Source organism: Chiloscyllium plagiosum, unplaced genomic scaffold, assembly GCF_037043375.1.
Source record: "Chiloscyllium plagiosum isolate Xiang-an unplaced genomic scaffold, Cpla_swu_hap1 HiC_scaffold_31, whole genome shotgun sequence".
In the NCBI taxonomy this organism is placed as follows: domain Eukaryota; kingdom Metazoa; phylum Chordata; class Chondrichthyes; order Orectolobiformes; family Hemiscylliidae; genus Chiloscyllium; species Chiloscyllium plagiosum.
In genome coordinates, this window is record NW_028270169.1 from 3142380 (window position 1) to 3170014 (window position 27635).

Here is a 27635-nt window from a genome sequence, read left to right on the forward strand (position 1 = left end):
AGCGGGTTACTATCCCACAGTAACGTTCCCGGGCCAGGAGCGGGTTACAATCCCACAGTAACGTTCCTGGGGCAGGAGCGGGTTACTATCCCACGGTAACGTTCCTGGGGCAGGAGCGGGTTACTATCCCACAGTAATGTTCCTGGGGCAGGAGCGGGTTACTATCCCACAGTAATGTTCCTGGGGCAGGAGCGGGTTACTATCCCACGGTAACGTTCCTGGGTCAGGAGCGGGTTACTATCCCACAGTAACGTTCCCGGGCCAGGTGCGGGTTACTATCCCACAGTAACGTTCCTGGGGCAGGAACGGGTTACTATCCCACAGTAACGTTCCTGGGGCAGGAGCGGGTTACAATCCCACAGTAATGTTCCTGGGGCAGGAGCGGGTTACAATCCCACAGTAACGTTCCCGGGGCAGGAGCGGGTTACTATCCCACAGTAACGTTCCTGGGGCAGGAGCGGGTTACAATCCCACAGTAACGTTCCCGGGGCAGGAGCGGGTTACTATCCCACAGTAACGTTCCTGGGGCAGGAGCGGGTTACTATCCCACAGTAACGTTCCTGGGGCAGGAGCGGGTTACAATCCCACAGTAATGTTCCTGGGGCAGGAGCGGGTTACAATCCCACAGTAACGTTCCCGGGGCAGGAGTGGGTTACTATCCCACAGTAACTTTCCCGGGCCAGGAGCGGGTTACTATCCCACAGTAATGTTCCTGGGGCAGGAGCGGGTTACTATCCCACAGTAACGTTCCTGGGGCAGGAGCGGGTTACAATCCCACAGTAATGTTCCCGGGCCAGGAGCGGGTTACTATCCCACAGTAATGTTCCTGGGGCAGGAGCGGGTTACTATCCCACAGTAATGTTCCTGGGGCAGGAGCGGGTTACAATCCCACAGTAACGTTCCCGGGGCAGGAGTGGGTCACTATCCCACAGTAACGTTCCTGGGGCAGGAGCGGGTTACTATCCCACAGTAACGTTCCTGGGGCAGGAGCGGGTTACAATCCCACAGTAATGTTCCTGGGGCAGGAGCGAGTTACTATCCCACGGTAACGTTCCCGGGCCAGGAGCGGGTTACTATCCCACGGTAACGTTCCTGGGGCAGGAGCGGGTTACTATCCCACGGTAACGTTCCTGGGGCAGGAACGGGTTACTATCCCACAGTAACGTTCCTGGGGCAGGAGCGGGTTACTATCCCACAGTAACGTTCCTGTGGCAGGAGCGGGTTACTATCCCACAGTAACGTTCCCGGGGCAGGAGCGGGTTACTATCCCACAGTAATGTTCCTGGGGCAGGAGCGGGTTACTATCCCACAGTAACATTCCTGGGGCAGGAGCGGGTTACAATCCCACAGTAATGTTCCTGGGGCAGGAACGGGTTACTATCCCACAGTAACGTTCCTGGGGCAGGAGCGGGTTACTATCCCACAGTAACATTCCTGGGGCAGGAGCGGGTTACTATCCCACAGTAACGTTCCTGGGGCAGGAGCGGGTTACTATCCCACAGTAACGTTCCTGTGGCAGGAGCGGGTTACTATCCCACAGTAACGTTCCCGGGCCAGGAGCGGGTTACTATCCCACAGTAACGTTCCCGGGCCAGGAGCGGGTTACTATCCCACAGTAACGTTCCTGGGGCAGGAGCGGGTTACTATCCCACAGTAACGTTCCTGGGGCAGGAGCGGGTTACAATCCCACAGTAACGTTCCTGGGGCAGGAGCGGGTTACAATCCCACAGTAATGTTCCTGGGGCAGGAGCGGGTTACAATCCCACAGTAACGTTCCCGGGGCAGGAGTGGGTTACTATCCCACAGTAACTTTCCCGGGCCAGGAGCGGGTTACTATCCCACAGTAATGTTCCTGGGGCAGGAGCGGGTTACTATCCCACAGTAACATTCCTGGGGCAGGAGCGGGTTACAATCCCACAGTAATGTTCCCGGGCCAGGAGCGGGTTACTATCCCACAGTAATGTTCCTGGGGCAGGAGCGGGTTACAATCCCACAGTAACGTTCCCGGGGCAGGAGTGGGTTACTATCCCACAGTAACTTTCCTGGGCCAGGAGCGGGTTACTATCCCACAGTAACGTTCCTGGGGCAGGAGCGGGTTACTATCCCACAGTAACGTTCCTGGGGCAGGAGCGGGTTACAATCCCACAGTAATGTTCCTGGGGCAGGAGCGGGTTACTATCCCACGGTAACGTTCCCGGGCCAGGAGCGGGTTACTATCCCACAGTAACGTTCCCGGGCCAGGAGCGGGTTACAATCCCACAGTAATGTTCCTGGGGCAGGAGCGGGTTACTATCCCACAGTAATGTTCCCGGGCCAGGAACGGGTTCCTATCCCACAGTAACGTTCCCGGGCCAGGAGCGGTTATCCCACAGTAACATTCCCGGGGTAGGAGCGGGTTACTATCCCACAGTAACGTTCCCGGGGTAGGAGTGGGGCTGTTTCCCTCTTCCGAATCCCGCCTAACAGCTGGTCTTCACAATGAACATGGCCTGGGCAGAGGGTGCGCTAATCGCCTTGGGGACCTATTCAATGAATGCCCTCTGACCTCCGGTAACAAGCCATTAAAATTTGTTTTTGTGCCTCTCTGGGTGAACAGTGCACAGGAACATTCCAGAAATACAGCTGATTCATCCACTGATGTGAATATTTATAAATAAAAGCAAAACTTCAAATCTGTGCGTTGGCTTTTTTATTGGACAGCACCAGCCTTAAGAGTTACGTGGTGGGCTTGGGGGTATGGCAGGGGCATCAGTGTGCTCAATGAGCTGGGATAGGAGGTTGGGTCAGGCTGTTGAGGGGTAGGGCAGTGAAAGATATTCTCAGGAGTGTGATGGAATATTCCCCACGTGCCTGCCTGGGGGCAGTCCCAACAACATCCAAGAAGCTCGACACCATCCAGGACAAAGCAACCAACCACATCCACTTCCACCATCACTGATGCTCAGTAGCAGCAGTGTGTACCATCTACAAGATGTGCTGCAGATATTTGCCCAAGATCCTCAGACAGCTCCTTCCAAACCCATGACCATTTCCATCTAGAAGGACAAGGCCAGTAGGTACATGGGAACACCACCCCCCTGCAAGTTCCCCTCCAAGCCCCTCACCATCCTGACTTGGAAATGTATTGCTGTTCCTTCATTGTCACTGGGTCAGAATCCTGGAATCTAAGGGCATTGTGGGCCAACCCAGAGCAGTAGTTTAAGAAGCTGGCTTACACACACCTTCTCAAGGGGCAATGAGGAACTGGCAATAAATGTTGTTTATTCTCTCATCCTGTGATGAGTGCAAGAGTATTGTGATTTATTTCCCAGTTGCCCTTGTCATGTTGTTGGTGTGGTAAGTGGTTGAACCCAGCCTTAACCAGGGCTCCAGACTGGAGCATTCTCCATCTGTGACCAAGCAAACCTTTCTCCATTTTGTGAGTGGTTTCCTCAGATTCCTGGCCTGTATTGGCTTTTGGAGATCCCCAGAACAGTAGGTTATATTTAGATCACAGCCACCATTGTACTCAAACAGTGTTGGCTGCTTCAATGGGGTGTCAGTCACAAACCTTTCACCCTACCTGGTATAAATCAAATATTGTCCAAGGTGCTATGTACGTTTCGGAAATGGGCGCTCCTTACCTGCCGCAGCTGAACAGAGCTATTCAATGCCTTGGGCTGGTATTTGGATTCAAAGTGAGTGATAAAGATCATAACCACTGCACAATTCTGATCTGTCTCATCCCAGACTTCTGTTGTTCCAAATTTAACTAATGCCTTCAGCAGCTGAGACTCCATGCACTGTAACTTGCTCCTGAATCCCACTCTTCCGCCCACCCCCCTGCACCACCAACTCTTTCAAAACACTCCCTTCAATCTCCCTCTTTGACCAATGGTTGGTCAAATTGACCAAATATTTCCTTACATGGCACCTTGTCTAATTTCTCCAGAAGTGCATTTAACTGTGTGTAAAGGACACTATATAAATGTAGTTGATGGGAGGTTGAGTGAGGGAATGTTTTCCTTTCCCACATCCTCTCCAATTGCTCACACAGACAGTGGAGGTGATGACACAGTCCTAGATCCCAGGAAGGTTTCTCGACATGGGCCTGATGTCGAAGTAGTGGGATCAGGTCAAACTGACTGGGGACTTCTTCCAAACTGAAAACTTCCCTCAAATCATTGTCTGATTTCCCACAAGCATTGAAGCTCATGACCAGAGCTGATGGAGTTGATAATGAGAACCATATCCTGTGGTGGCAGGGCTCCAGAATGAGGGGGAGGGTGGGTGCAAATTCCTAAAACCTGAGCCTGGGCATTTTGGGATATGTCTGTAAACAGTTCCTCACACTCAGGCAGTCAAAATCCACACCCCTCCCCCCACTCCAAAATCCACACCCCTCCCCCCACTCCAAAATCCACACCCCTCCCCCCACTCCAAAATCCACACCCCTCCCCCCACTCCAAAATCCACACCCCTCCCCCCACTCCAAAATCCACACCCCTCCCCCCACACCAAAATCCACACCCTCCCCCCACTCCAAACTCCACACCTTCCCCCCACTCCAAAATCCACACCCTCCCCCCACCCCAAAATCCACACCCTCCCCCCACCCCAAAATCCACACCCTCCCCCCACTCCAAAATCCACACCCCTCCCCCCACTCCAAAATCCACACCCCTCCCCCCACTCCAAAATCCACACCCTCCCCCCACTCCAAAATCCACACCCTCCCCCCACTCCAAACTCCACACCTTCCCCCCACTCCAAAATCCACACCCTCCCCCCACCCCAAAATCCACACCCTCCCCCCCACTCCAAAATCCACACCCTCCCCCCACTCCAAAATCCATACCCTCCCCCCACTCCAAAATCCATACCCTCCCCCCACTCCAAAATCCACACCCTTCCCCCCACTCCAAAATCCATACCCTCCCCCCACTCCAAAATCCACACCCTCCCCCCACTCCAAAATCCACACCCTCCCCCTCCAAAATCCACACCCTCCCCCTCCCACTGCAAAATCCGCACCTACCCCTCCCCCCACTCCAAAATCCATACCCTCCCCCCACTGCAAAATCCACACCATCCCCCCCACTCCAAAATCCACACCCTCCCCCTCCCCCCACTCCAAAATCCACACCCTCCCCCTCCCCACTCCAAAATCACTCCAAAATTCACACCCTCCCTCTCCCCCTCCCACACCAAAATCCACTTCCTCGCCCTCCCCCCCCATTCCAAAATCCACACCCTCGCCCTCCCCCCCCACTCCAAAATCCACACCCTCCCCCTCCCACACCAAAATCCACACCCTCCCCCTCCCACACCAAAATCCACACCCTCACCCTCCCACTCCAAAATCCATACCCTCCCCCCACTCCAAAATCCACACCCTTCCCCCACTCCAAAATCCATACCCTCCCCCCACTCCAAAATCCACACCCTTCCCCCCACTCCAAAATCCATACCCTCCCCCCACTCCAAAATCCACACCGCCCCCCCACTCCAAAATCCACACCCTCCCCCTCCCCCTCCAAAATCCACACCCTCCCCCTCCCACTGCAAAATCCGCACCTACCCCTCCCCCCACTCCAAAATCCATACCCTCCCCCACTGCAAAATCCACACCCTCCCCCCACTCCAAAATCCACACCCTCCCCCTCCCCCCACTCCAAAATCCACACCCTCCCCCTCCCCCCACCCCAAAATCCACACCCTCCCCCCACTCCAAAATCCACACCCCTCCCCCCACTCCAAAATCCACACCCCTCCCCCCACTCCAAAATCCACACCCTCCCCCCACTCCAAAATCCACACCCTCCCCCCACTCCAAACTCCACACCTTCCCCCCACTCCAAAATCCACACCCTCCCCCCACCCCAAAATCCACACCCTCCCCCCCACTCCAAAATCCACACCCTCCCCCCACTCCAAAATCCATACCCTCCCCCCACTCCAAAATCCATACCCTCCCCCCACTCCAAAATCCACACCCTTCCCCCCACTCCAAAATCCATACCCTCCCCCCACTCCAAAATCCACACCCTCCCCCCACTCCAAAATCCACACCCTCCCCCCACTCCAAAATCCACACCCTCCCCCTCCAAAATCCACACCCTCCCCCTCCCACTGCAAAATCCGCACCTACCCCTCCCCCCACTCCAAAATCCATACCCTCCCCCCACTGCAAAATCCACACCATCCCCCCCACTCCAAAATCCACACCCTCCCCCTCCCCCCACTCCAAAATCCACACCCTCCCCCTCCCCACTCCAAAATCACGCCAAAATTCACACCCTCCCTCTCCCCCTCCCACACCAAAATCCACTTCCTCGCCCTCCCCCCCATTCCAAAATCCACACCCTCGCCCCTTCCCCCACTCCAAAATCCACACCCTCCCCCTCCCACACCAAAATCCACACCCTCCCCCTCCCACACCAAAATCCACACCCTCACCCTCCCACTCCAAAATCCATACCCTCCCCCCACTCCAAAATCCACACCCTTCCCCCACTCCAAAATCCATACCCTCCCCCCACTCCAAAATCCACACCCTTCCCCCCACTCCAAAATCCATACCCTCCCCCCACTCCAAAATCCACACCGCCCCCCCACTCCAAAATCCACACCCTCCCCCTCCCCCTCCAAAATCCACACCCTCCCCCTCCCACTGCAAAATCCGCACCTACCCCTCCCCCCACTCCAAAATCCATACCCTCCCCCCACTGCAAAATCCACACCCTCCCCCCACTCCAAAATCCACACCCTCCCCCTCCCCCCACTCCAAAATCCACACCCTCCCCCTCCCCACTCCAAAATCACTCCAAACTTCACACCCTCCCTCTCCCCCTCCCACACCAAAATCCACTTCCTCGCCCTCCCCCCATTCCAAAATCCACACCCTCGCCCCTTCCCCCACTCCAAAATCCACACCCTCCCCCTCCCACACCAAAATCCACACCCTCACCCTCCCACTCCAAATTCCACACCCTCTCCCTCCCCCCCACTCCAAAATCCACACCCTCGTCCCTCCCCCCACTCCAAAATGCACATCCTCACCCTTCCCTCCCACCCCAAAATCCACACCCTCCCCCTCCCCCCTCCCACCCCAAAATCCACACCCTCCCCCCCTCCCCAACTCCAAAATCCACACCCTCACCCCTCCCCCTTCCACACCCTCCCCCTCCCCCCACTCCAAAATCCACACCCTCGCCCCTTCCCCCACTCCAAAATCCACACTCTCCCCCACTCCAAAATCCACACCCTTCCCCCCACTCCAAAATCCATACCCACCCACTCCAAAATCCACACACCCCCACTCCAAAATCCATACCCTCCCCCCACTCCAAAATCCACACCCCCCCACTCCAAAATCCATACCCTCCCCCACTCCAAAATCCACACCCTCCCCCACTCCAAAATCCACACCCTCCCCCTCCCCCTCCAAAATCCACACCCTCCCCCTCCCACTGCAAAATCCGCACCTACCCCTCCCCCACTCCAAAATCCATACCCTCCCCCCACTGCAAAATCCACACCCTCCGCCCACTCCAAAATCCACACCCTCCCCCTCCCCCCACTCCAAAATCCACACCCCCCCACTCCAAAATCCATACCCTCCCCCACTAAAAATCCACACCCTCCCCCTCCCCCTCCAAAATCCACACCCTCCCCCTCCCACTGCAAAATCCGCACCTACCCCTCCCCCACTCCAAAATCCATACCCTCCCCCCACTGCAAAATCCACACCCTCCGCCCACTCCAAAATCCACACCCTCCCCCTCCCCCCACTCCAAAATCCACACCCTCCAACTCCAAAATCACACCCTCCCCCTCCCCCACTCCAAAATCACTCCAAAATTCACACCCTCCCTCTCCCCCTCCCACACCGAAATCCACACCCTCACCCTCCCACTCCAAAATCCACACCCTCGCCCTCCCCCCACTCCAAAATCCACACCCTCGTCCCTCCCCCCACTCCAAAATCCACACCCTCACCCTTCCCTCCCACCCCAAAATCCACACCCTCCCCCTCCCCCCTCCCACACCAAAATCCACACCCTCCCCCCACTCCAAAATCCACACCCTCACCCTTCCCTCCCACCCCAAAATCTACACCCTCCCCCTCCCCCCTCCCACACCAAAATCCACACCCTCCCCCACTCCAAAATCCACACCCTCACCCCTCCCCCTTCCACACCCTCCCCCTCCCCCCACTCCAAAATCCACACCCTCGCCCCTTCCCCCACTCCAAAATCCACACTCTTCCCCCACTCCAAAATCCACACCCTCGTCCCTCCCCCCACTCCAAAATCCACACCTCACCCCTCCCCCTCCCACACCAAAATCCACACCCTCCCCCTCCCCCCACTCCAAAATCCACACCCTCCCCCTCCCCCCTCCCACTCCAAAATCCACACCCTCACCCCTTCCCTCCCACACCAAAATCCACACCCTCCCCCCCCCACACCAAAATCCACACCCTCCCCCCTCCCCCACTCCAAAATCCACACCCTCCCCCTCCCACACCACGTCCACACCCTCCCCCTCCCCCCCTCCACACCCTCCCCCTCACCAAAATCCACACCCTCGCCCCTCCCACTCCAAAATCCACACCCTTGCCCCTCCCCCTCCCACTCCAAAATCCACACCCTCCCCCTCCCACACCAAAATCCACACCCTCCCCCCCACTCCAAAATCCACACCCTCCCCCTCCCACACCAAAATCCACACCCTCCCCCCCACTCCAAAATCCACACCCTCCCCCTCCCACACCAAAATCCACACCCACCCTCCACCCCACACCAAAATCCACACCCTCACCCTCCCACTCCAAAATCCACACCTCGCCCCTCCCCCTCCCACTCCAAAATCCACACCCTCCCCCCTCCCACACCAAAATCCACACCCTCCCCCTTCCCAACACCCAGCGGGCAGTGGAGGGGTCATTGTTTAATTTGAAAGCTGCTGTATTAGTGGAGTTATGGCTGGACATGGACATAGACATAATCAGAACAAGCATGATCCGATCAAAGGGTAGAGCAGGCTCCAGGGGCTGAGTGGCCGTCTCCTAATTTGTATGAATTCTGAAATGTTCTGACCAAAACACAGTGGATTTTGAGTCAGAGAGCTTTCAGAACTAGATTAGCTTGGGCCATCTGGTCAGCATAGGCAAGTTGGACCGAAGGGTCTGTTTCCATGGTGTACATCTCTGTGACTGTGATCTGAGGGTAAGAGAGTGTTTTTGGAGAAGGGTGTTCAGGGGTGGGTGGGGCCAGTATTTGGAATGGCAGCAGACGTGAAAGGGCTGAATGGCCATCCCTTATTTTTCCCTAATGCTCTGACTAGCTTCCCTAATAAACAGATGGTTTCAGGCAAATGTTTAACAAAATCTGTGGCTCAATGTTTGTTGAAGAGAGTTTAATAAATAAGTGAATGGCCCCTGGGAGGTTCAAATACTCAGAAACTTGCTGATGTCATGGGATTGCAGTCCACTCCGTTCCTTCCCTCACTTTGGGGTTTCGCCGTGAGCACTGGGAGAGGCAGTGAATACTGAGGTAAGACCACTGGCTTACACTGAATCTCCTGATCTTTCCACAGGATCCTCTTAACTCCCGGCTGCAGACAGCAGCTTGGAATTCTGATTACCTCTCCCAGTGTAATGTGTGAAAATGCTGGGGCTGACGGTTTTGCCAGGGTTCTGACATACTGTTTGGATGTTTGACTGTGCAGCACTTTTCGAGAGATAGTGGGAAATGTGGCAGGAGGAGTCAGGAAGGCCGATGGTGGGTCACTGCCTATGGGGTTCACTCAGGGACAGGCAGCGCTGCCAGTGTTTGAATCACCAACAGCAATGAAACATGACACTGAGAGCAGGGCTGAGACTCTGGGCTGGGGTCTCCTTATTCTCCGGGGTTCGTGTTTTACATGTGAGCATTAACCTCACTTTGGCACATTGTCAGGGCTCTTAGCTCCCTCTCAGAGCTGCTGTAACCAGAGAGCAGGTCCCCTGGCACTGAGTGGCTCTCTCTCTCACCCATTGCTCTCCTCTCTGTCCTCAGGCTCTGCAGTTGCTAATATATGGGCAGGGCTTCTCTTTGACCTACACTGCACCCCCCACCCCCCCCGCACCCTCTCCACCTGCCCATTCCCCCCCCCCCCCCCCCCCCACCTCCACCCCAGCACATGTACACGTGGAATGAGACCATATTTCCCCAAGTTCTTCCCACAATGAGGTTCAAAACCGGGTGCCATGCTCTCAGATCCAGAAATGTGGTTCAGGGAGAATCGAAGGGAAGGGAGAGAGAGGGAGAATGTGAGAGTGTGGGCAAGGAGGAGAGTTTGGGGACGTGTCAGAGACGGTGGGTGGGAGGGTACTAGAGGGAGCTTTTGTAAACTGTCGAAACCTCTATAAACCTGGAAGAGATAAACGTGAGGGGGGAGGTGCAGAGACAGAGACAGAGGTGGCGGTGGGTGGGACAGTAGAATGGGAAGATTAACATGAATAAAAAGAAATATTTTTAACTAAGGGAAAAGTAACAATTAATCTTAAATACCTTAAGTGGGCGGCACGGTGGCTCAGTGGTTAGCACAGCTACCTCACAGCACCAGGGGCCTGGGTTCAATCCCAGCCTCAGACCACTGTCTGTGTGGAGTTTGCATATTCTCCCTGTGTCTGTGTAGGCCTTCTCCCACAAAAATGTACAGGTTAGAGGGATTGGCCATGGGAAATGCAGAGTTACAGATATGGGTGTGGCTGGATGGGATGCACTTTAGAGGGTCAGTGTGGACACAATGGGCTGAACGACCTGATTCCACACTGTAGGGGTTCTATTGTTCTATCACTCCTCACTGAGGCAGTGAAGAATGAGGAGGATGGATGGACTCTAACCTTTTTATTGGCCCACAGGTTGCGACCTGAATTTGGGTTTATTTACACCTTGAATGAATTAATACTTCCCACCCCCGTCACTGCATCCCCTCAGATTGGGGCAGCCCCCTGATTGGAGCCTGTGTCTCTGTCTCAAACAGAATGGGGCCTGCTCCCTCCACCATCAACTCCCAACCCCGACCCCTAAACCCCATCCCCACCCCCTCCCTGCATACCATGAGGTTTTAGGTCTAGACAGCTTGGTCTGTGTGTGTGAGTGAATCATTTTGTGTATGTTGTGTGTGTGTCAGTGTGTGAATGTGTGTGTGTGTGAAAGAGAGTGGGAGTTTGTGTGTGTGTGTATGTGTGTGTGTATCAGTGTGTGAATGTGTGTGTGTGTATGTGTGTGTATAAGTGAGTGTTGAGGGATGGAATTCCACAGCTCAGCCCCAGAGTATCTGAAGGGACAGTGGCTAGTATTAGACCAGGGGGAGGAGGAGATTCAGGAGGTGGGGGGGGCGAGGGAGATTCGGGAGGTGGGGGGGGGGGGGGGGAAGGGGAGATTCGGGGGGTGGAGATTCTGGAGTGGGGGGATGGGGGAGATTCAGGGGTGGGGGGAGGGGGAGATTCTGGGGGTTGGGCAGGGGAGATTCAGGAGGTGGGGGGGCGGGGGAGATTCGGGGGGTGGAGATTCTGGAGTGGGGGGATGGGGGAGATTCAGGGGTGGGGGGAGGGGGAGATTTATGGGGGTGGAGCAGGGGGAGATTCTGGGGGTGGGGGTGATTCTAGGGAAGGGGAGATTCTGGGGGATGGGGCGGGGGTGATTCTGGAGGTTGGGATGAGGGAGTTTCTAGGGGGTGGGGTGGGGAGATTCTGTGGGGGTGGGGTGGAGAAGATTCAGGAAATGGGGTGGGGGAGATTCAGGGGTGGAGCGGGGGAGGTTATGGGGGATTGGGGGTGGGGTTAGGGCCAGGGTTGATTGGAGAACAGGGTGAGAATGTGGTGCTGCTAGGTCACTGAGCTCAGGGAGTGTGCGGTGACCTGGGGGTGGGAGGTGGGTGGGGTTTGGAGGAGGGGGGAACATGGCCTGTTGGGGATCAGATGCAGGGACAGAGATATTAATCAGCTGAACGTGAAGGAGAATGGAAGGGAGGATGGAGAGCAGCCAGCAGTGGACAGGGATACATCCCTCGTCGCGCTGTCTAACTGTTTGTTGTGTGTTTTGTTTTCCATCCATTCTCCATGACCCCCTTAGTGCGTCTCTGACGGTGATTTTAATCAATGTTTCTTTTAACAGAGTTCCATAATTTTCCAGGATGAACACATGGATCTTCCTCCCCTTGATGCTGTTTTCCATCAGACCCAGCACAACAACTAATGTAATTGTAACCTTTTCCTAATGAGTTCCCCCTTCACCCTCTCTCACTGTATCTCTCTCCTTTTCTCTTCCCAATTTCCTGCACCATTAATTGCTCACTTCCCAACTGTTTGGACCCCATTTTTCTGGAGACCTCCAACTTCCTGTTCATCCTCAAATGGGCCTGAGGGGCACTATCAAATAATTCAATGGAATGTGAGTGAGATCAGGATCAGGAAACCCATGGCCGCATCCCCTGACCCCTACACCATGGTCCCCGGCCCCTGACCCCTACACCATGGCCCCCAGCCCCTGACCCCTACACCATGGCCCCCGGCCGCTTACCTGCACACCATGGCCTCCGGCCCCTGACCCCTACACATGGCCCCCGGCCTCTGACCCCCACACCATGGCCCCCACCCCCTGACCCCTACACCATGGCCCCCAGTCCCTGACCCCTACACCATGGCCCCCGCCCACCTGACCCCTACACCATGGCCCCCAGTCCCTGACCCCTACACCATGGTCCGTGGCCCCTGACCTCTACACCATGGCCCCCAGTCCCTAACCCCTACACCATGGCCCCTGGCCCCTGACCCCCACACCATGGCCCCCACCCCCTGACCCCTACACCATGGCCCCCAGTCCCTGACCCATACACTATGGCCCCCGCCCACCTGACCCCTACCCTATGGCCCCCAGCCCCTGACCCCTACACCATAGCCCCCACGCCCCTGACCCCTACACCAGAGCCCCCACCCCCTAATCCCCTACATCATGGCCCTATCCCCCTGACCCCTACACAATGGCCCCGAGCCCCTGACCCCTACTCCACGGCCCCCACCATCTGACCCCTACACCATGGCCCCAACCCCCTGACCCCTGCACCATGGCCCCAGCCCCCTGACCGCTCCCCATGGCTCCCAGCCCCTGACCCCTACACCATGGCCCCACCCCACGACCCCTACACCATGGTCCCCAGGCCCTGACCCCTACACTATGGTCCCCAGCACCTGACCCCTACACCATGGCTCCCAGCTCCTGACCGCTAAACCATGTCCTCCACCCCTGACCCCTACACCATGACCCCCACTCGCTGACCCCAACACCATGGCCCCCAGCCCCTGACCCCTACACCATGGCCCCACCCCACTGATCCCTAAAACATGGCCTCTAGCCCCTGACCCCTACACCATGGCCCCCAGCCCCTGACCTCTACACCATGGCCCCAACCCCCTGACCCCTACACCATGGCCCCCAGCCCCTGACCCCTACACTATGGTACCCAGCACCTGACCCCTACACCATGGCCCCCAGTTCCTGACCCCTATACCATGGCCTCCACTCCTGACCCCTACACCATGACCCCCACCCGCCTGACCCCTACACCATGACCCCCACCCGCCTGACCCCTACACCATGGCCCCCAGCCCCTGACCCCTACACCATGGCCCCCAGTCCCTGACCCCTACACCATGACCCCCACCCGCCTGACCCCTACACCATGGCCCCCAGCCCCTGACCCCTACACCATGGCCCCCACCACCTGATACCTACACCATGGCCCACAGTGCCTGACCCCTACACAATGGCCCCCAGACCTTGACCCCTACACCATGGCCTCTAGCCCTGTCCCCTACACCATGGTCCCCGGTTCCTGACCCCGACACTATGGCCCCAGTCCCTGACCCCTACACCATGGCCCCGAGCACCTTACCCCTACACTATGACCCCCACCCCCTGACCCCTACACCATGGCACCAACCCCCTGACCCCAACACCATGGCCCCACCCCCTGACCCCTACACTATGCCCACCGACCCCTACACCATGGCCCCAACCCCTTGACCTCTACACCATGGCCCCCAGCCCCTGACCCCTACACCATGGTCCCACTCCCCTGACCCCTATACCATGGCCCCCAGCCCCTGACCCCTACACCATGGCCCCCAGCCCCTGACCTCTACACCATGGCACCAACCCCCTGACCCGTACACCATGGCCCTACACCCCTGACCCCTATACCATGACGCCATCCCCCTGACCCCTACACCATGGCTCCCACTCCCCTGACCGCTACACCATGACCCCAGTTCCTGATCCCTACACCATCGCCTCCACCCCAGACGTCTACACCATGGCCCCCAGTCCCTGACCCCTATACCATGGCCTCCACCCCTGACCCCTACACCATGGCCCTCAACCCCGACCCCTACACCATGGCCCAACCTCCCTGACCCCTCCGCCATGGCCATACCCCCCGAACCCTACACCATGTCCCACACCCCTGACCGCTACACCATGGCCGCCAACCCCTGACCCCTATACCATTTCCTCCACCCCTGACCCCTACACCATGACCCCACACCCCTGACCCCTACACCATGACCCCACCCCCCTGACCCCTACACCATGGCTCCCACTCCCCTGACCCCTACACCATGGCCCCCAGTCCCTGACCCCTATACCATGGCCTCCAAACCTGACCCCTACACCATAGCCCCCAGTCCCTGACCCCTACACCATGGACCCCGGCCCCTGTCCCATACACCATGGCCCCCAGTCCCTGACGCCTACACCATGGCCCCCGGCCCTTAACCCCTACACCATGGCCTCCACCCCTGTCCCCTACAACATGGCCCCCGGTTTCTGAACCTACACCATGACCCCAACCACCTGACCCCTACACCATGGCCCCCAGCCCCAACCCCTACACCATGGCCCAACCCCCCTGAACCCTACACCATGGCCCCACCCTCCTGACCCCTACACCATGGCCCCAACCCCCCGACCCCTACACCATGGCCGCCGGCCCCTGACCCCAACACCATGGCCCCACCGCCCTGACCCCTACACCATGACCCCCACCCCCTGGCCCCTACACCATGGCCCCAACCCCCTGACCTCTACACCATGGCCCCCACCCCTGACCGCAACACCATGGCCGCCAGCCCCTGACCCCTATACCATTTCCTCCACCCCTGACCCCTACACCATGACCCCACACCCCTGACCCCTACACCATGACCCCACACCCGTGACCTGTACACCATGGCTCCCACTGCCCTGACCCCTACACCATGGCCCCCAGTCCCTGACCCCTATACCATGGCCTCCAAACCTGACCCCTACACCATAGCCCCCAGTCCCTGACCCCTATGCCATGGACCCCGGCCCCTGTCCCCTACACCATGGCCCCACCCCACTGACCCCTATAACATGGCCTCTAGCCCCTGACCCCTACACCATGGCCCCCAGCACTGACCTCTACACCATGGCCCCAACCCCCTGACCCCTACACCATGGCCCCCAGCCCCTGACCCCTACACTATGGTACCCAGCACCTGACCCCTACACCATGGCCCCCAGTTCCTGACCCCTATACCATGGCCTCCACTCCTGACCCCTACACCATGACCCCCACCCGCCTGACCCCTACACCATGACCCCCACCCGCCTGACCCCTACACCATGGCCCCCAGCCCCTGACCCCTACACCATGGCCCCCAGTCCCTGACCCCTACACCATGACCCCCACCCGCCTGACCCCTACACCATGGCCCCCAGCCCCTGACCCCTACACCATGGCCCCCAGTCCCTGACCCCTACACCATGGCCCCGAGCACCTTACCCCTACACTATGACCCCCACCCCCTGACCCCTACACCATGGCACCAACCCCCTGACCTCAACACCATGGCCCCACCCCCCTGAACCCTACACTATGCCCACCGACCCCTACACCATGGCCCCAACCCCTTGACCTCTACACCATGGCCCCCAGCCCCTGACCCCTACACCATGGTCCCACTCCCCTGACTCCTATACCATGGCCCCCAGCCCCTGACCCCACACCATGGCCCCCAGCCCCTGACCTCTACACCATGGCACCAACCCCCTGACCCCTACACCATGGCACTACACCCCTGACCCCTATACCATGACGCCATCCCCCTGACCCCTACACCATGGCTCCCACTCCCCTGACCGCTACACCATGACCCCAGTTCCTGACCCCTACACCATCGCCTCCACCCCAGACGTCTACACCATGGCCCCCAGTCCCTGACCCCTATACCATGGCCTCCACCCCTGACCCCTACACCATGGCCCTCAACCCCGACCCCTACACCATGGCCCAACCTCCCTGACCCCTCCGCCATGGCCATACCCCCCTGACCCCTACACCATGGCCCCCGGCCCTTAACCCCTACACCATGGCCTCCACCCCTGACCCCTACACCATGGCCCTCAACCCCGACCCCTACACCATGGCCCAACCTCCCTGACCCCTCCGCCATGGCCATACCCCCCTGAACCTCTACACCATGTCCCACACCCCTGACCGCTACACCATGGCCGCCAACCCCTGACCCCTATACCATTTCCTCCACCCCTGACCCCTACACCATGACCCCACACCCCTGACCCCTACACCATGACCCCACCCCCCTGACCCCTACACCATGGCTCCCACTCCCCTGACCCCTACACCATGGCTCCCAGTCCCTGACCCCTATACCATGGCCTCCAAACGTGACCCCTACACCATAGCCCCCAGTCCCTGACCCCTATGCCATGGACCCCGGCCCCTGTCCCCTACACCATGGCCCCCGGTTTCTGAGCCCTACACCATGACCCCAACCACCTGACCCCTACACCATGGCCCCCAGCCCTGACCCCTACACCATGGCCCCAACCCCTGACCCCTACACCATGGCTCCAACCCCCTGACCTCTATCCAATGGCCCCCACCCCTGACTGCAACACAATAGCCCCCAGTCCCTGACCCCTATACCATTTCCTCCACCCCTGACCCCTACACCATGACCCCACACCCCTGACCCCTACACCTGACCCCACCCCCCTGACCCCTACACCATGGCCCCCAGTCCCTGACCGCTATACCAGGGCCTCCACCCCTGACCCATACACCATGGCCCTCAGCCCTGATCCCTACACTATGGACCCGGCCACTGTCCCCTACACTATGGACCCTACCCCCCTGACCCCTACACCATGGCCCCCAGACCCTGACCCCTACACCATGGCCGCACTCCCGGCCCCTACACCATGAACGCCGGCCCCTGACCCCTACACCATGGCCCGCAGTCCCTGACCCCAACACCATGGCCCCGGCCCCCGAACCCTACACCATGGCCCCCGGCCCCTGACCCCTACACTATGGCCCCCAGCCCCTGAGTCCTACACCATGGCCCCCAGTCCCTGACCCCTACACCATGGCTCCCAGCCCCAGACCCCAACACCATGGCCCCGGCCCCCGAACCCTACACCATGGCCCCCGGCCCCTGACCCCTACACCATGGCCCCCAGCCCCTGAGTCCTACACCATGGCCCCCAGTCCCTGACCCCTACACCATGGCTCCCAGCCCCTGACCCCAACACCATGGCCCCCACCCCCCTGACCCCTACCCTATGGCCCCCCGCCCCTGACCCCTACACCATGACCCCCATTCGCCTGACACCTACACCATGGCCCCCAGCCCCTGACCCCTACACCATAACCCCCACTCGCCTGATCCCTACACCATGGCCCCCAGCCCCTGACCCCTACACTATGGTCCCCAGCACCTGACCCCTACACCATGGCCCCCAGATCCTGACCCCTATACCATGGCCTCCACCCCTGACCCCTACACCATGACCCCCACCTGCCTGACCCCTACACCATGGACCCCAGCCCCCTGACCCCTACATCATGGCCCCCAGCCCCTGACCCCTACACCATGGCCCCAGCCCCCAGACCCCTACATCATGGCCCTAGTCCCTGACCCCTACACCATGGTCCCCAGCACCTGACCCCTACACCATGACCCCCCACCGCCTAACCCCTATACCATGACCCCAACCTCCTGACCCCTACACCATGGCTCCCAGTCCCTGAACCCTACACCATGGTCCCCAGCACCTGACCCGTACACCATGACCCCCCAACCCCTGACCCCTATACCATGGCCTCCACCCCTGACCCCTACACCATGACCCCACCCGCCTGACCCCTACACCATGGCCCCCTGACCCCGACACCATGGCTCCCAGCCCCTGACCCCTACACCATGGCTGCAGCCCCCTGACCCCTACACCATGGCCCCCAGTCCCTGACCCCTACACCATGGTGCCCACCACCAGACCCCTACACCATGACCCCCCAAACCTGACCCCTATACCATGACCCCAACCTCCTGACCTCTACACCATGGCCACCACCCCTGACCGCTACACCATGGCCGCCAGCCCCTGAAGCCTATACCATTTCCTCCACCCCTGACCCCTACACCATGACCCCACCCCCCTGACCCCTACACCATTGCCCCCAGTCCCTGACCCCTATACCATGGCCTCCACCCCTGACCCCTCCACCATGGCCCCCAGTCCCTGACCCTTACACCATGGACCCGGCTCCTGTCCCCAACACCATGGCCCAACCCCCCTGCCCCCAACACCATGGCCCTAACCCCCTGACACCTACACCATGGTTCCCAGCCCCTGACGCCTACACCAAGGTACCCAGCACCTGACCCCTACACCATGGCATCCTGTTCCTGAGCGCTATACCATGGCCAACACCCCTGACCCCTACACCATGACCCCCACTCGCCTGACCCCTGCACCATGGCCCCCAGCCCCTGACCCCTACACTATGGTACCCAGCACCTGACCCCTACACCATGGCCCCCAGTTCCTGACCCCTATACCATGGCCGCCACCCCTGACCCCTACACCATGGTCCCCAGCCCCTGATCCCTACACCATGGCCCCCAGTATCTGACCCCTACACCTTGGCCCCCAGTGCCTGAGCCCTTCACAATGGCTCCCGGCCCTTGACCCCTACACAAAGGCCTCCACCCCTGTCCCCTACACCATGGCCCCCGGTTCCTGACCCCCACACTATGGCCCCAGTCCCTGACCCCTACACCATGGTCCCCAGCACCTGACCCCTACACAATGACCCTCACCCCTTGACCCCTACACCATGGCCCCATCTCCCTGACCCCTACACTGTGCCCCCGACCCCGACACCATGGCCCCAACCCCTTGACCTCTACACCATGGCCCCCAGCCCCTGACCCCTATACCATGGCCCCAAACCTCTGACCCCTACACCATGGCCCCCGGTTCCTCACCCCTACACTATGGCCCCAGTCCCCGACCCCTACACCATGGCTTCCACCCCTGACCCCTACATTATGGCCCCCTGTTTCTGAAGCCTACATCATGACCCCAACCACCTGACCCCTACACCATGGCCCCCAGACCCAACCCCTACACCATGGCCGCCGGCCCCTGACCCCAACACCATGGCCCCACCGCCCTGACCCCTACACCATGACCCCCATCCCCATGGCCCCTACACTATGGCCCCCACGCCCCGACCCCTACACCATGGCCCCCATCCCCCTGACCCCTACACCATGGGCCCCATCCCCTGGCGCCTACATTATGGCCCCCAGCCCCTGACCCGTACACCATGGCCCCCACGCCCCTGTCCCCTACATTATAACCCCACCCTCTGACCCCTACACCATGACCCCCAGCCCTGACCTCTACACCATGGCCCGCAGTCCCTGACCCCTACACCATGGCCCCCACCATCTGACCCCGACACCATGGCCCCAACCCCCTGACCCCTACACCATGGCCCCAGCCCCTGACCCTGACACCATGGCCCCACCCCCTGACCCCTACACCATGGCCCCCACCCCCCTCTCCCCTACACCATGGTCCCCACAATCTGACCCCTACACCATGGCCCCCAGCCCTCTGACCCCTACACCATGGCCCCAGCCCCCTGACACCTACACCATGGTTCCCAGCCCCTGACGCCTACACCATGGCATCCTGTTCCTGAGCGCTATACCATGGCCAACACCCCTGACCCCTACACCATGACCCCCACTCGCCTGACCCCTGCACCATGGCCCCCAGCCCCTGACCCCTACACTATGGTACCCAGCACCTGACCCCTACACCATGGCCCCCAGTTCCTGACCCCTATACCATGGCCGCCACCCCTGACCCCTACACCATGATCCCCACCCTCCTGACCCCTACACCATGGTCCCCAGCCCCTGACCCCTACACCATGGCCCCCAGTATCTGACCCCTACACCATGGCCCCCAGTGCCTGAGCCCTTCACAATGGCTCCCGGCCCTTGACCCCTACACAAAGGCCTCCACCCCTGTCCCCTACACCATGGCCCCCGGTTCCTGACCCCCACACTATGGCCCCAGTCCCTGACCCCTACACCATGGTCCCCAGCACCTGACCCCTACACAATGACCCCCACCCCTTGACCCCTACACCATGGCCCCACCTCCCTGACCCCTACACTGTGCCCCCGACACCATGGCCCCAACCCCTTGACCTCTACACCATGGCCCGCAGCCCCTGACCCCTATACCATGGCCCCAACCCTCTGACCCCTACACCATGGCCCCCGGTTCCTCACCCCTACACTATGGCCCCAGTCCCCGACCCCTACACCATGGCCCCGAGCCCCTTACCCCTACACCATGGTCCCCAGCACCTGACCCCTACACCATGGCCGCCAGCCCCTGACCGCTACACCATGGCCGCCAGCCCCTGACCCCTACACCATGACCCCACACCCCTGACCCCTACACCATGGCTCCCACTCCCCTGGCCCCTACAACATGGCCCCCAGTCCCTGACCCCAATACTATGGCTTCCACCCCTGACCCCTACATCATGGCCCCCGGTTTCTGAAGCCTACATCATGACCCCAACCACCTGACCCCTACACCATGGCCCCCAGACCCAACCCCTACACCATGGCCCCCAGCCCCTGACCCGTACACCATGGCCCCCACGCCCCTGACCCCTACATTATAACCCCACCCTCTGACCCCTACACCATGACCCCCAGCCCTGACCTCTACACCATGGCCCGCAGTCCCTGACCCCTACACCATGGCCCCCGGTTTCTGAACCCTACATCATGACCCCAACCACCTGACCCCTACACCATGGCCCCCAGCCCCTTACCCCTACACCATGGCCCCTAGTCCCTGACCCCTACACCATGGGCCCCATCCACTGGCGCCTACATTATGGCCCCCAGCCCCTGACCCGTACACCATGGCCCCCACGCCCCTGACCCCTACATTATAACCCCACCCTCTGACCCCTACACCATGGCCTCCGGCCCCTGACCCCTACCCCATGGCCTCCACCTCTGACCCCTACACCAGGTCCTCCACGCCGACCCTACACCCTGGCCCCATCCTCCTGACCCCTACACCATGGCCTCCGCACCTGACCCCTACACCATGGCCCATAGCCCCTGACCCCTACACCATGGCCCCGAGCCCTGACCTCTACACCATGGCCCGCAGTCCCTGACCCCTACACCATGGCCCCCAGCCCCTGACCCCTTCACCATGACCCCCAGTTCATGACCCCTACACCATGGGCCCCAGCACCTGACCCCAACACCATGGCCCCACCGCCCTGACCCCTACACCATGACCCCCATCCCCATGGCCCCTACACTATGGCCCCCACGCCCCTGACCCCTACACCATGGCCCCCAGTCCCTGACGCCTACACCATGGCTCAACCCCCCCTGAACCCTACACCAGGGCCCCCACCCTCTGTCGCCTACACCATGGCCCCACCCCCCTGACCCCTACACCATGGCCCGCAGTCCCTGACCCCGACACCATGGTCCACAGCACCTGACCACTACACCATGGCCCCACCCCCTGACCCTGACACCATGGCCCCCACCATCTGACCCCTACACCATGGCCCCCACGATCTGACCCTGACACCATGGCCCCAGCCCCTGACCCCTACACCATGGCCCCCACCCCCCTGACCCCTACACCATGGTCCCCACCATCTGACCCCTACACCATGGCCCCAACCCCCTGACCCCTACACCATGGCCCCAGCCCCCTGACCCCTACACCATGGCCCCCAGCCCTCTGACCCCTACACCATGGCCCCAGCCCCCTGACACCTACACCATGGTTCCCAGCCCCTGACGCCTACACCATGGCATCCTGTTCCTGAGCGCTATACCATGGCCAACACCCCTGACCCCTACACCATGACCCCCACTCGCCTGACCCCTGCACCATGGCCCCCAGCCCCTGACCCCTACACTATGGTACCCAGCACCTGACCCCTACACCATGGCTCCCAGTTCCTGACCCCTATACCATGGCCGCCACCCCTGACCCCTACACCATGATCCCCACCCTCCTGACCCCTACACCATGGTCCCCAGCCCCTGACCCCTACACCATGGCCCCCAGTATCTGACCCCTACACCTTGGCCCCCAGTGCCTGAGCCCTTCACAATGGCTCCCGGCCCTTGACCCCGACACAAAGGCCTCCACCCCTGTTCCCTACACCATGGCCCCCGGTTCCTGACCCCCACACTATGGCCCCAGTCCCTGACCCCTACACCATGGTCCCCAGCACCTGACCCCTACACAATGACCCCCACCCCTTGACCCCTACACCATGGCCCCACCTCCCTGACCCCTACACTGTGCCCCCGACCCCGACACCATGGCCCCAACCCCTTGACCTCTACACCATGGCCCGCAGCCCCTGACCCCTATACCATGGCCCCAACCCTCTGACCCCTACACCATGGCCCCGAGCCCCTTACCCCTACACCATGGTCCCCACCATCTGACCCCTACACCATGGCCCCAACCCCCTGACCCCTACACCATGGCCCCAGCCCCCTGACCCCTACACCATGGCCCCCAGCCCTCTGACCCCTACACCATGGCCCCAGCCCCCTGACACCTACACCATGGTTCCCAGCCCCTGACGCCTACACCATGGCATCCTGTTCCTGAGCGCTATACCATGGCCAACACCCCTGACCCCTACACCATGACCCCCACTCGCCTGACCCCTGCACCATGGCCCCCAGCCCCTGACCCCTACACTATGGTACCCAGCACCTGACCCCTACACCATGGCCCCCAGTGCCTGAGCCCTTCACAATGGCTCCCGGCCCTTGACCCCTACACAAAGGCCTCCACCCCTGTCCCCTACACCATGGCCCCCGGTTCCTGACCCCCACACTATGGCCCCAGTCCCTGACCCCTACACCATGGTCCCCAGCACCTGACCCCTACACAATGACCCCCACCCCTTGACCCCTACACCATGGCCCCACCTCCCTGACCCCTACACTGTGCCCCCGACACCATGGCCCCAACCCCTTGACCTCTACACCATGGCCCGCAGCCCCTGACCCCTATACCATGGCCCCAACCCTCTGACCCCTACACCATGGCCCCCGGTTCCTCACCCCTACACTATGGCCCCAGTCCCCGACCCCTACACCATGGCCCCGAGCCCCTTACCCCTACACCATGGTCCCCAGCACCTGACCCCTACACCATGGCCCCCACTCCCTGACCGCTACACCATGGCCGCCAGCCCCTGACCGCTACACCATGGCCGCCAGCCCCTGACCCCTACACCATGACCCCACACCCCTGACCCCTACACCATGGCTCCCACTCCCCTGGCCCCTACACCATGGCCCCCAGTCCCTGACCCCAATACTATGGCTTCCACCCCTGACCCCTACATCATGGCCCCCGGTTTCTGAAGCCTACATCATGACCCCAACCACCTGACCCCTACACCATGGCCCCCAGACCCAACCCCTACACCATGGCCGCCGGCCCCTGACCCTAACACCATGGCCCCACCGCCCTGACCCCTACACCATGACCCCCATCCCCATGGCCCCTACACTATGGCCCCCACGCCCCGACCCCTACACCATGGCCCCCATCCCCCTGACCCCTACACCATGGGCCCCATCCCCTGGCGCCTACATTATGGCCCCCAGCCCCTGACCCGTACACCATGGCCCCCACGCCCCTGACCCCTACATTATAACCCCACCCTCTGACCCCTACACCATGACCCCCAGCCCTGACCTCTACACCATGGCCCGCAGTCCCTGACCCCTACACCATGGCCCCCGGTTTCTGAACCCTACATCATGACCCCAACCACCTGACCCCTACACCATGGCCCCCAGCCCCTTACCCCTACACCATGGCCCCTAGTCCCTGACCCCTACACCATGGTCCCCAGCACCTGACCCCTACACCATGGGCCCCATCCACTGGCGCCTACATTATGGCCCCCAGCCCCTGACCCGTACACCATGGCCCCCACGCCCCTGACCCCTACATTATAACCCCACCCTCTGACCCCTACACCATGGCCTCCGGCCCCTGACCCCGACCCCATGGCCTCCACCTCTGACCCCTACACCAGGTCCTCCACGCCGACCCTACACCCTGGCCCCATCCTCCTGACCCCTACACCATGGCCTCCGCACCTGACCCCTACACCATGGCCCATAGCCCCTGACCCCTACACCATGGCCCCGAGCCCTGACCTCTACACCATGGCCCGCAGTCCCTGACCCCTACACCATGGCCCCCAGCCCCTGACCCCTTCACCATGACCCCCAGTTCATGACCCCTACACCATGGGCCCCATCACCTGACCCCAACACCATGGCCCCACCGCCCTGACCCCTACACCATGACCCCCATCCCCATGGCCCCTACACTATGGCCCCCACGCCCCTGACCCCTACACCATGGCCCCCAGTCCCTGACGCCTACACCATGGCTCAACCCCCCCTGAACCCTACACCAGGGCCCCCACCCTCTGTCGCCTACACCATGGCCCCACCCCCCTGACCCCTACACCATGGCCCGCAGTCCCTGACCCCGACACCATGGTCCACAGCACCTGACCACTACACCATGGCCCCACCCCCTGACCCTGACACCATGGCCCCCACCATCTGACCCCTACACCATGGCCCCCACGATCTGACCCTGACACCATGGCCCCAGCCCCTGACCCCTACACCATGGCCCCCACCCCCCTGACCCCTACACCATGGTCCCCACCATCTGACCCCTACACCATGGCCCCAACCCCCTGACCCCTACACCATGGCCCCAGCCCCCTGACCCCTACACCATGGCCCCCAGCCCTCTGACCCCTACACCATGGCCCCAGCCCCCTGACACCTACACCATGGTTCCCAGCCCCTGACGCCTACACCATGGCATCCTGTTCCTGAGCGCTATACCATGGCCAACACCCCTGACCCCTACACCATGACCCCCACTCGCCTGACCCCTGCACCATGGCCCCCAGCCCCTGACCCCTACACTATGGTACCCAGCACCTGACCCCTACACCATGGCTCCCAGTTCCTGACCCCTATACCATGGCCGCCACCCCTGACCCCTACACCATGATCCCCACCCTCCTGACCCCTACACCATGGTCCCCAGCCCCTGACCCCTACACCATGGCCCCCAGTATCTGACCCCTACACCTTGGCCCCCAGTGCCTGAGCCCTTCACAACGGCTCCCGGCCCTTGACCCCTACACAAAGGCCTCCACCCCTGTTCCCTACACCATGGCCCCCGGTTCCTGACCCCCACACTATGGCCCCAGTCCCTGACCCCTACACCATGGCCCCCAGCCCCTGACCCCTATACCATGGCCCCAACCCCTTGACCTCTACACCATGGCCCCGAGCCCCTTACCCCTACACCATGGTCCCCAGCACCTGACCCCTACACCATGGCCCCCACTCCCTGACCGCTACACCATGGCCGCCAGCCCCTGACCGCTACACCATGGCCGCTAGCCCCTGACCCCTACACCATGACCCCACACCCCTGACCCCTACACCATGGCTCCCACTCCCCTGGCCCCTACACCATGGCCCCCAGTCCCTGACCCCAATACCATGGCTTCCACCCCTGACCCCTACATCATGGCCCCCGGTTTCTGAAGCCTACATCATGACCCCAACCACCTGACCCCTACACCATGGCCCCCACCATCTGACCCTGACACCATGGCCCCAGCCCCTGACCCCTACACCATGGCCCCGAGCCCCTTACCCCTACACCATGGTCCCCAGCACCTGACCCCTACACCATGGCCCCCACCCCCCTGACCCCTACACCATGGTCCCCACCATCTGACCCCTACACCATGGCCCCAACCCCCTGACCCCTACACCATGGCCCCAGCACCTGACCCCTACACCATGGCCCCCACCCCCCTGACCCCTACACCATGGTCCCCACCATCTGACCCCTACATCATGACCCCAACCACCTGACCCCTACACCATGGCCCCCACCATCTGACCCTGACACCATGGCCCCAGCCCCTGACCCCTACACCATGGCCCCGAGCCCCTTACCCCTACACCATGGTCCCCAGCACCTGACCCCTACACCATGGCCCCCACCCCCCTGACCCCTACACCATGGTCCCCACCATCTGACCCCTACACCATGGCCCCAACCCCCTGACCCCTACACCATGGCCCCAGCCCCCTGACCCCTACACCATGGCCCCCAGCCCTCTGACCCCTACACCATGGCCCCAGCCCCCTGACACCTACACCATGGTTCCCAGCCCCTGACGCCTACACCATGGCATTCTGTTCCTGAGCGCTATACCATGGCCAACACCCCTGACCCCTACACCATGACCCCCACTCGCCTGACCCCTGCACCATGGCCCCCAGCCCCTGACCTCTACACTATGGTACCCAGCACCTGACCCCTACACCATGGCTCCCAGTTCCTGACCCCTATACCATGGCCGCCACCCCTGACCCCTACACCATGATCCCCACCCTCCTGACCCCTACACCATGGTCCCCAGCCCCTGTCCCCTACACCATGGACCCCAGTATCTGACCCCTACACCATGGCCCCCAGTGCCTGAGCCCTTCACAATGGCTCCCGGCCCTTGACCCCTACACAAAGGCCTCCACCCCTGTTCCCTACACCATGGCCCCCGGTTCCTGACCCCCACACTATGGCCCCAGTCCCTGACCCCTACACCATGGTCCCCAGCACCTGACCCCTACAAAATGACCCCCACCCCTTGACCCCTACACCATGGCCCCACCTCCCTGACCCCTACACTGTGCCCCCGACCCCGACACCATGGCCCCAACCCCTTGACCTCTACACCATGGCCCCCAGCCCCTGACCCCTATACCATGGCCCCAACCCTCTGACCCCTACACCATGGCCCCGAGCCCCTTACCCCTACACCATGGTCCCCAGCACCTGACCCCTACACCATGGCCCCCACTCCCTGACCGCTACACCATGGCCGCCAGCCCCTGACCCCTACACCATGACCCCACACCCCTGACCCCCACACCATGGCTCCCACTCCCCTGGCCCCTACACCATGGCCCCCAGTCCCTGACCCCAATACCATGGCTTCCACCCCTGACCCCTACATCATGGCCCCCGGTTTCTGAAGCCTACATCATGACCCCAACCACCTGACCCCTACACCATGGCCCCCACCATCTGACC

General features: G+C 61.1%; 1 protein-coding gene and 1 long non-coding RNA gene across 2 annotated transcripts in view; both read left to right on the plus strand.

Moving 5' to 3' along the window:
• The first annotated feature begins 17 nt into the window (after window positions 1–17).
• On the plus strand, window positions 18–2676 carry LOC148141842 (uncharacterized). Its single transcript, XR_015752235.1, has 2 exons — window positions 18–265; window positions 2356–2676. It is a non-coding gene; the product is annotated as an uncharacterized LOC148141842 (long non-coding RNA).
• A 6740-nt stretch (window positions 2677–9416) lies between these two features.
• Window positions 9417–27635, plus strand: part of serpinf2b (serpin peptidase inhibitor, clade F (alpha-2 antiplasmin, pigment epithelium derived factor), member 2b) — a 77734-nt gene continuing 59515 nt past the window's right edge. The window contains exons 1-2 of the mRNA XM_087977138.1: window positions 9417–9539; window positions 12150–12231. Of these exons, the coding sequence (XP_087833264.1) occupies window positions 12169–12231 (63 nt within the window). The 5' untranslated portion in view covers window positions 9417–9539; window positions 12150–12168. The remainder of the gene's footprint in view (window positions 9540–12149; window positions 12232–27635) is intronic.